Source organism: Rhinopithecus bieti, unplaced genomic scaffold (assembly GCF_001698545.2).
Source record: "Rhinopithecus bieti isolate Rb0 unplaced genomic scaffold, ASM169854v2 scaffold_56806, whole genome shotgun sequence".
NCBI lineage: Eukaryota > Metazoa > Chordata > Mammalia > Primates > Cercopithecidae > Rhinopithecus > Rhinopithecus bieti.
The window spans coordinates 692839-703293 of NW_016823424.1; the positions used below are offsets into that span (position 1 = coordinate 692839).

The window sequence follows — 10455 nt, forward strand, 5'->3', positions numbered from 1 at the left end:
GAAAGCAGAGCCACTCTGGCCCAGAGGATTATCTTTGAGGTGTGTTGGGAACCAAGAAGTAACTTAATGCCTACGAGGCAAACCAAACCCAAGATGACTCTCAACTAATTGCTTGCCTCTCCTTTTGCCAAGCCAACTCCCTGGTGTATAAAGGCCAGTCTCCTCTCTTGTCCCCATCCCTCTCAGCTCTCAGCTCTTGCTAAGTGATCACTAGGTCACCTCCAAGCTCTCTCACTATGAACAGACAAGTCTGCAAGAAATCCTTCAGTGGTGGGAGCCAGGGTTTCTCTGGCCACTCTGCCGTGGTCTCTGGCAGCAGCAGGATAAGCTGTGTGGCCCGCTCTGGGGGAGTTGGTGGAGGGGCCTGTGGCCTCCGGAGCAGAGCAGGCGGCTTTGGCAGTTGCAGCCTCTACAACCTGGGCGGCAACAAGAGCATCTCCATCAGCGTGGCAGCTGGTGGCTCCCAGGCTGGAGCCTTTGTGGGAGGGCAGAGCAGCTGTGGCTTTGCAGGTGGCTATGGAGGTGGCTTTGGGGGCAGCTATGGTGGTGGCTTTGGTGGTGGCAGAGGAATAGGTAGTGGTTTTGGAGGGGCTGGTGGCTTTGGTGGAGCTGGTGGCTTTGGTGGTCCTGGTGTCTTTGGTGGGCTTGGCAGCTTTGGCAGTCCTGGTGGCTTTGTCTCTGGGGGCTTTCCTGGGGGAATTCAGGAAGTGACTGTAAACCAGAGTCTCCTGCAGCCCCTCAATGTGGAGATCGACCCCCAGATTGGACAAGTAAAGGCCCAGGAGCGGGAGCAGATCAAGACCCTCAACAACAAGTTTGCCTCCTTCATTGACAAGGTGAGGGCAAGGCCAACAGGTGCTGTGGAGGGGTTGGGGTGCCCAGGGGTTGGTGTAGAAAGATGCCATGGGGACCTGTGAGACACAGGGCAGGGGTGCCTGGCTCTTGTCCTGGTGCTGCCTTGGTCCCTACAAGACAGTGATCATGCCTCTTTCACTTTTTGGGCCTTGTTTTTCCAGCTGTGAAATGGGGGGAAGAATTCCTGGTCCTGGTTTTCTGCTAAGAATGAGATGAGGGTAAATGAAGTGGGGGTCCAAACACATTCTTAGCTCTTCAAAGAATGAGCCATTAGTCATAAAATTATTACAGTTACTTTAATTTCTCCTGAAAAGCAATTGTTTGATAATCCAAACTAGCTAGTAATGAAAAACTGTGTTAGCACAGATCTTGGGGCTGCCTCTAAATGAGGAGTATTGGCCGCTGCCTTACCTTCCAAATGATGCTGTGCTTCAGCCAATGTTAAATTGAGCTGTCCATGCTGGGGCAGATGAGGGTGTGCTGGGTCTGTGTGGGACCGAGCCCAGGATCTGAAGTGAATTTCCCTGGTTTTTTAATTTGGGAAAAATGAAGATTTAGAAAAGAGAGAACTAGAATTTGTTGAGTGATTATGCCATACCAGTTATTGTTATGTATTTCCATCACATGGAAATACATCACATCATATGAAGGAAGTCTTCATATGTGAAATTTCTAAAGAAATATTAGACCTCATTGATTGTTTTCACTGCTTTTATGGAGCTGAAAAAAGCTTACATCTAAAAAACAATGACAAACTTTATTTGTGCTGACCTCCTTTAGTTGTATTCTGAAGGACCCCTATAGACCCAGGGCAGTCCTGGGTTTGATTCTTAGCTTTGTCACTCAGTAGACTTGTCACTTTGGGAAACTTAAACTCTTTGAGTCTCAGTTGCCTTATCTACAAAATGGGGATCACAGCAACTCCTTTATAGGTGGTTGTGAGGATTAAATGTGATGGAAATACGTGAAAATAACAGGTATGGCATAATCACTCAACAACTTCTAGTTCTCTCTTTTCTAAATCTTCATCTTTCCCAAATTAAAAAACAGGGGAAATTGCAGATTGAAGAACTGGGTTACTTCTCCACATTTCCACCATGTGGGATGGGCAGCCACACATGCCCAACTCAAGAGGCTGACTCCTTTTCTTCCCCCTCTGATGCAGGTGCGGTTCCTGGAACAGCAGAACAAGGTCCTGGAGACCAAGTGGGAACTGCTCCAGCAGCAGACCACAGGCTCGGGGCCCAGCAGCCTGGAACCTTGTTTTGAATCCTACATCAGCTTCCTACGAAAGCAGCTGGATTCACTTCTAGCTGAGAGGGGGAACCTGGAGGGAGAGCTGAAAAGCATGCAGGACCTGGTGGAAGACTTCAAAAAGAAGTGAGGGTTCCTCCTGGGGAGTTTCCCCTTCTGCGGAATAGCATGGAAGTGTGGCCCTAATTTGGGATTTCAGCTGTTCCCAACTGTGCCTTCAGTCAATACTCTGGGATGGATTTATTGAGTGAAGCATGACCAAGCAGAAGAGGGTGAGAGGGTGGGGACTGAGACTCCCAAGTGGCTATGACACAGATTTCAGTCTCCAGGTGGGCCCCCTCCTATTCCAGCCCAGAAGGACAAAAGAGTCCTCCCAGAGTTTAGAACCCTTTAGGATGAGGAGTCTGACACACTTGACTGTACATAGGAATCACCTTGGACCCTTGTCAACAATGCATATTCCTGTATTCCAGTCCTAGGTATTCTGAATCATAGGTGTGGGGCAGGCCCCAGGAGTGTGAGCGCTCCCCTAGCTCCTGGGGATTCTAGGCAGATGTCCAGGGCTGCACTTGGTAAAGGCCTCTTTCAGTGAGTCTCATCCAATGTCCTGTTCTGCAGTTTTGGTTTGCCTCCTCCTCAATGTTCCAAGTTGCAGTCCATACCCGCTGAGGTCTGTGAGGAGCAAACTGGGCTTCTCAAGGTGGGAGGGAGCTCCCGACTTCCCCAGGATCAGAACCCACAGGGATGGGCACACCTGCTCTGCAGAGGCCCTATTCCAATTCAACTGCACAAACCTGGTGGGTACCCACTCTGTGGCAGGCTCTGTGCTGGGCTCTGGGAATCCAGTGGCAACTCAGATTCACATTCCCAAAAGAGATCTCAGAGACCTCTTTCCTCCTAGAGGAAAGAAAGAGGTCCTGCCCAGAGACCTCTTTTCTCCTAGAATCAGTCCAATTCCTCAAGCTTTATGAAATACAAACTCTTGGTAGTAGATTTTAGTCCTTAACCGGCAGGAATCCTACCACTCTGATGCATTCAGAAGATATGAATTCATTTTTAACTGAAATTCTTACAAGAAGTAACTGTAATTAAGTAAAACAGAAACAGAGGAAACAGGCAGAAATGCCCAATGAGAGCAAACATTTCACTGGGTTCCATATGCACACATTGTGCTTTGCAAAGTCAATCAAAGAGCTTAGGCAAGTAGTCAAGCTCCTTGAAGTCTTCCCTCTCACCCTGACTGCCCATACCTCTGCCCATCGCTGGATTTAGAGGGAAGAGGGCCAGGCAGTGCCCTGAGCTATGAGAGGTCTCTGGGCAGGACCAGCTAAATGATTTTCAGGGCTCAGTGCAAAATGATAATGCAGGAACCTAGTTACAAAATTCTAGTTACAGAATTTCAATCATGCCTGTGATCCCAGTACTTTGGGAGGCTGAGGAGGGAGAATCACTTGAGCCCAGCAGTTCGAGACCAGCCTGGGCAACAAAGTGAGACCTTTTCTCTACTAAAAATTGAAAAATTGGCTGGATGTGGTGGTGCATGCCTCTGGTCCCAGCTACTTGGGAGTCTGAGGCAGGAGGATTGCCCTGAGCCTGAGAGGTTGAGGCCACAGTGAGCCATGTTTGTGCCACTGCATTCCAGCCTGGGTGACAGGGTGAAACCTTGTCTCAGAGAAAAAAAAAAAAAGAAAAGAAAAGAAAAGAAAGAATGTCAATATGGTGCCAGCATTGAGCTGAATGTGAGGACCCTGAGCCCAGGGTCCTGTGTAACTGCACATGCCCATGAAGCTGGTCCTGTCTCTGCACTGGTGAGAAGAGTGCCTAGAATCCTCATCTCTCTTTTCCACTTCTGAAATGCCAGTGTTCAAATGTGTGCCTCTTGTTGTTCCAGGTATGAAGATGAAATCAACAAACGAACTGCGGCAGAGAATGAGTTTGTGGGGCTCAAGAAGGTAGGTGAGCCTGGACCAGCATATCCAGGTTCCCTTTCTGGGAGCTGCCCCCATGGAGAGAGTGCACAGCCAGCTGTTTTGGGGCACAGTGACCTTATATGGTGTGTGGGATTGACACTTTTCCTTACATTTTTGGAAATGAAATGTTTAATGAAGGAAGCTGCTCTAAATACATTACCATGGGAAAGTATGTTAAAATGTTACTGTGACTAATGAGCTGATTAGCAATGCGAACTAATAATGAGCGCTTTATGTGTAGAATTAATCAAGATTTTCAGCCTACAAATGTACTCCAGATGCTATTAATAACAATCAACAAATACTTGTAGCATATTTAAACCAGTCATCATAAAAGTGAAGTAGTGAGAATACCCTAATTTCTGTTCAGGAGGGTGGGATTTCTGATACTACACAGCCAAAGTCACATATATATTAGGTAAATTTTTTCTACCCTAAAATCAGATGGTTACTCTTAATTTCTACCCTTAATCAGATGGTGCCTAATGGTTTGTATTTTGTTAAAGCATTAGGATTTGACATGTCAAGCAAGGAAAAGGAAGAAAGCCACTTTGAGCTTCCTTATTTTAAAAGGGAAGATGAGACGTCACAATTAGGAGGAGAGCTAGGGGAGGAACAAAGATGAGACATGAGGGCTTAGGAAAGAGCCACTGGGTGGGAGGGGAGCAGAGGGTCATTCTCTGGGTTTCTGACCTCCTCTGCAGGATGTGGATGCGGTTTTCATGAACAAGGTGGAGCTGCAGGCCAAAGTGGACAGCCTGACAGATGAAGTCAGCTTCCTGAGGACCCTCTATGAGATGGTGATTCCTTGGTTTGCAAGCTCCAGAACCTTCTTGTCTGATTCTTCCCAAGCATAACTTTAGGGGACAGCCAGACAGTACAACACTCACAAAACCAGCAATGGGGCTCAGGACTCAGCTCCACCCCACCTGGGAAACGTTAACTGAGTTCCTTCAGTCTGCATAGACCTGAGCCACAGGTCCTCAGGCCATTTTGCTCTGCACCTTCTCTCTGGCTCCTATACCCATATTATAGCTGGCTGGCTTCTTCATAATATTCCTCCCTGCTGGGGGCCCATGGAAACTTACATAATAGGACTCACTGGCTGATACTTTCAGGCTGACAGCTTGATTATATTTGCATATTTTGCTTATTTCCTTTAGCCTTGTTGTCTAACATCCTTTAGGCTGTAGCCAGGCATAAAGTGTGAGCTTATTTTTCCAACTGATCCACTTCTAGCCCCATCCTTGGGGTATCTCTGCTAGTAGAGGATTCCCAGCATCCCCTGGGCCAGGGGATGGTGAGAGTAATGATCCATGTTTCCTGCAGGAGCTGTCCCAGATGCAGAGCCATGTCAGCGACATGTCTGTGGTTCTGTCTATGGACAACAACCGCTGCCTGGACCTGGACAACATCATTGCTGAGGTCCGCGCCCAGTATGAGGAGATTGCCCAGAGGAGCAAGGCTGAAGCTGAGGCCCTGTACCAGACCAAGGTGGGAACCCTCCTTGTGTTCTTAGATCCTGATGACCTTCATCAAGAATGTGCCAACACTTTGCAAAAGCCATTTTGATTGGTTTTTCCTCTGTCAGCTTGGGGAGCTGCAGACCACAGCTGGCAGGCACGGGGATGACCTAAGGAACACCAAGAGTGAGATCATGGAGCTCAACAGGATGATCCAGAGGCTACGGGCTGAGATTGAAAATGTCAAGAAGCAGGTGGGGCTGGGTTTAACGGAAAGATCCCGGAGGTCTTCTGGGCCCCGGAGAGAAGCAGCACAAGCTCTGCTCCTCTGCTACATGCTCTCTCCATCCTTTCATGGTGTCACATGTGGGATAGCACAGTCTCTGGGAAACTCTGTTCTTCCAGATGTTTCTTTTGGAGGTTGAGCTTCTTGGAATGCTCACTCAAGAAAGATGTTTGCTTATTCCGGTTTGCCTAGCAAATCTTGCAGCTGCAGTGCTGGACTTAAACACTCAGCTCTCAGCAGGATCTGCCCTTAGTGAAGCTGTTTCTCACACATTTCACATAACCTTGATGGCTGCTCTGTATCATTGGAATGAAGTGATTAGGCAAGAGAGTTTTTAACAGTCTTGCAAAAAAGATTAGAGACTAACCAGACCACTACTACCTGTACCAGCATAGGAAAGCAAATTAGTGCTCCCTTTCTTGATGAGCCACAAGTCGATTTCAATGGGCCAGAGATGAATTAAACAACTGCAAAACTGACTTCTTTTCTCTGCGCATGCTCCATTGAGATTTCTAAGGAAAGGGAGGAAGGGATGCAGGATGTGGGGGAAGAAATCTACTCCTAGTAAAGATCAAGTGTTTGTTTCCGGGTCACTATGCTAACTGATCTTCTACCTCAGAATGCCAACCTGCAGACGGCAATTTCAGAGGCTGAGCAGCGTGGAGAGATGGCCCTCAAGGACGCTAATGCCAAGCTCCAAGACTTGCAGGCTGCCCTACAGAAGGCCAAGGATGACCTGGCTCGGCTCCTGCGTGACTACCAGGAGCTGATGAATGTCAAGCTGGCCCTGGATGTGGAGATTGCCACCTACCGCAAGCTGCTGGAGGGAGAGGAGTGCAGGTGAGGGGCCATGGGATCACCGTTCTCCAGATATGGTTTTAGAGTGACCTTTGATAATATGAAAAGTGGGCAAGATGATAAGGGGAGGAACACTCAGAAAAAGGGCAAGGAGTGTTTTGAATGACAGAGTCAAGGGTTCAAGCACTATTATTTTATGTCCATTGAGATCATCTAACTCTCAAATGTTTAATGGGCATCAATATTATGTTACATATCTCTACTGATCTTCACTGTCTGCAATGTATTAGGAAAGTTCTTTGGCATTCTGACAAGTGATAGGCCGGTGCTGTCCACTGGAACTTTTTGAGATGATGAAGATGTTCTATTCTTGTGCTGTCCAATACAGTAGCCATTGGCCACTTGAGCACTGGAAATGTGGTTAGTGCAACTGAGAAACAGAGTTTTACATTTAATTTAATTTTAATTAACTTAAATAGCATCATGTGGTTACTGGCTACCATATTGGAAAGCTCAATATAGACAGTCCTACAAGCCCCATCCATGAAGGGAGTCCATATGGGGAGATGGTTCATACATCCATGCTCTTGGAAAATAATACAACATTAAGCAGCAGACAAAGTCTTAGCAAGTGGTTATCGAATGCTAAAGGAGTGTCAAGAATCGAGAGATCTTTCTGCTGAGTTCCTGCCCAATGCATCATGCGTTCAGGGGGTAGCTACCCCTCTGTCCTCAGGTAGCTCCCAATCTGATGGAGGAAGCAGAACCCAAGTATGAGAAGGAAAGTGAGAGTGAAGATGATGTCAAGTGCACTAGGAGTCATGGGATGAGGAGAGAGTGGTCAACACCAGTGGGCACACATGGGCAAGGTGTGCACACCCATTCCATACCTTCTCAGATATGTGGACGTGCCTGCTTCATGAACAAGACACAGGAAGATGGGCAGTGTAGGTGGGGCATTTCAAATCCATCCTGCGTTTAGTGTCAGCCCCTCCCATATTTTCTCCGCCCTGAACAACCCCCATCATGTCACCACCACCCCAGGAGGGCTCATTGTGGAAGCCTTCTTGGAAAGGGAGAATTGGAGATAAAAAAATCCAGGGCTGGGTTGAGAAGGATGAAAGAGCATGCTACGGTGGGAAGATGGTCTTAGCAGGGGATGAGAGGTGGGGACAGACCAATCAAGGCAGATCTGGGTGTCAAGTTGTTTGCCTAGAGAAGATAATCTCTAAGTGCTAAGGGGAAAGGGGTGGGAAGTCTCAACTCTTGAAGCACCCCCCTTTCTGGGGAGATACGGTCATGGAAACAGACTTAGAATAAGTTTTCTTCTCGCAGGAGCTTGACCCCTAGTGGGGCAAATGGGAGGGTGTGGCTCCCAAAGTTGTGAACTCTCAACTCTGGTTATTGACTCATTGCAGAAAGAATTCACCTCTCCTCTTCCTTTTCAGGATGTCTGGAGAGTGTCAGAGTGCCGTGTGCATTTGTAAGTAGCCTATTCAAAAAACCCTCTCCCTGGGTTGTAAGAAGGGCAACTAGAAACAACCTCACTGACTGACCTTCAGGCAAGAAGGCCTGTTCCATCCAAGGAGGTCAGGCCACCTGACAGTGTCTAGGATCTCAGGCCTCGGCCACACGCTCTGCGCCTAGCATAAGCTGACAACCTCTCAGGCCAAAGATAAAACTCCTGTGGTTTGGGGAGTGGCCTAGGTTGGAAAACCAGAAATTTCTGCGGATACTTCTGGTTCCTGTTCTTGGGAGAAGGCACTAGAGGCCAGGCTCACTCTCATGGTTTGCAAACTGAGGCATTAGATAAGTTAGCATCTTTGGCCGGGCGCGGTGGCTCAAGCCTGTAATCCCAGCACTTTGGGAGGCCGAGACGGGTGGATCACGAGGTCTGGAGATCGAGACCATCTGGGCTAACACGGTGAAACCCCGTCTCTACTAAAAAATACAAAAAACTAGCCGGGCGAGGTGGCGGGCGCCTGTGGTCCCAGCTGTTCGGGAGGCTGAGGCAGGAGAATGGCGTAAACCCGGGAGGCGGAGCTTGTAGTGAGCTGAGATAAGGCCACTGCACTCCAGCCTGGGAGACAGAGCGAGACTCCCGATCAAAAAAAAAAAAAAAAAAAAAAAAAAAGTTAGCATCTTTCTGGAAGTCACATAGCCAAGCAGGGTGGGGATGTAATACAGTCCTTGGCTTCCAATTTCCCAGGCCCTTTGCCTGAATTGTGCGCCTGTTGTCTTGTAGCAGTGGTCAGCAATGTCACCAGCACAAGTGGCAGCTCTGGTAGTAGCCGTGGAGTTTTTGGAGGGGCCAGTGGCAGTGGTGGCTACAGAGGCAGCGGCAGCAGCAGCGGCTATGGAGTCAGTGGCGGCAACAGCAGTGGCTATGGAGGAGTCAGTGGCGGCAGCAGCAGCAGTTATAGAGGGGTCAGCAGCGGCAGCACTGGGGGCAGGGGTAGCAGCGGGGGCTACCAGAGCAGCAGTAGTGGGAGCAGGCTCGGCGGTGCAGGTAGCATCTCCATGAGCCACAGAGGAATGGGCTCCAGCTCTGGCGGTGTCCAGACTTCTGGAGGCAGTGGCTACAAGTCTGGTGGTGGAGGCAGCACCAGTATCCGCTTCTCCCAGACCACGAGCTCAAGCCAGCATAACTCCAACAAGTGATCTTCTGTGCCAGATCTCTATAACCACCTGCTTCCCACTCAGCCTGCAATAATGTTTCCCACTCTCTGCTTGGCATCAATGGATGCACATGGGTCAACCACATTTTTCCTCAAGTTCCCTGGAGAAGAAGCTGAACTTCTGGTTTCTCCATCCCCATGACCTTCCCAGGGCCATGGAGGTCCAGTTGCTGGTGTGGGATGATGATGCCCCTGGAAACCTTCCTGCAATGGCCCCTTACTTTGGACAGCAACTTCTGAGCCCAAGCCAGTCTTGGTCTTCACAGCCTGGCCTGTTCCCACTCTGGCCGGTCTCCCTTTCTTACTGGGAGTTGGTAATTTGAAGCCAATCATCTCAGCACTGTCTGAGGAGGGCAGAGTCATGGGTTCAGTGCTGGAGGGTGCATGGTCAAGATCTAAAGACTGCTGGTTCCCAGGGAACCCTCCCTACATCTGGGCTTCAGATCCTGACTCCTTTCTGTCCCCTAATTCTCTGAGCTGTAGATCCTCTGGTGATGAGTATGCTGAACTTTCTTTTCTCAATAAATTGCACTGAATTTTACATTCTGGTGTTTGTCTTTTATTGCAGGAGTCACAGAATAGATCATGACCCAAAAGTGATGAGATATCAGGTGGTGGTGATGGTTTTCCAGGAATTTAAAAGTGGGCATAAAGGCCACTGAATAGTCTTGCCCTCTCCATCTATTTGGTTAGGTTGTTGTGATAGGTCTGCCCAGGAGTATGTTGTTTAAGGGGAGACCTTCCCCACTCCCAAGAAAGTCATCCCATCTATAACCTCCAGCCTCTAAGCAGGCCTCTGCAATTCAGTCTTGGAAGAAGAGGGTTCTGCAGTTCATCAAGGAAACAGATTCCACTGGGACTTCAGTTCCTCTGTTCCACCCCCATCCCAGCCAGACACAGAACCAATCCTCCTTCTGCAAACACAGCTCTTGGAATCTGAAGGGGTCAATACATAACATTCTCTTCTCCTTGCATAGGTTCTGAGCCAATTAAAAAATAAGACAAATGAATGAGCAGATGGAGGGCCAATATTGCCTTTATTACCAATAAAGCAGATACTGGAGCATGTGTTTTTTTTTTTTTACCTCGGATGGAAAGGGCTTCTCCTATCACAGGACCTCAGGATTAGGCCAGATTTTCTACCTGGGCAG

At 48.5% G+C, this 10455-nt stretch overlaps 1 protein-coding gene across 1 annotated transcript; it reads left to right on the top strand.

Annotated features, from left to right (window-relative positions):
* The first annotated feature begins 186 nt into the window (after positions 1-186).
* On the top strand, positions 187-9843 carry KRT76 (keratin 76). The gene is made up of 9 exons (XM_017861423.1): positions 187-836; positions 2021-2235; positions 4001-4061; positions 4784-4879; positions 5409-5573; positions 5671-5796; positions 6448-6668; positions 8075-8109; positions 8872-9843. The coding sequence occupies exons 1-9, from the start codon at positions 237-239 to the stop codon at positions 9285-9287; spliced, it is 1935 nt and encodes a 644-aa protein (XP_017716912.1). The 5' UTR covers positions 187-236; the 3' UTR covers positions 9288-9843.
* The last annotated feature ends 612 nt before the right edge of the window (positions 9844-10455 follow it).

Bases quoted from the DNA above. Each gene is read 5' to 3' on its own strand.
- KRT76 (XM_017861423.1), top strand. From the start codon at position 237: ATGAACAGACAAGTCTGCAAGAAATCCTTCAGTGGTGGGAGCCAGGGT. The intron at 2,236-4,000 runs GTGAGGGTTCCT...TTGTTGTTCCAG, and splicing joins GTGGAAGACTTCAAAAAGAA to GTATGAAGATGAAATCAACA. The intron at 4,062-4,783 runs GTAGGTGAGCCT...CCTCCTCTGCAG, and splicing joins AGTTTGTGGGGCTCAAGAAG to GATGTGGATGCGGTTTTCAT.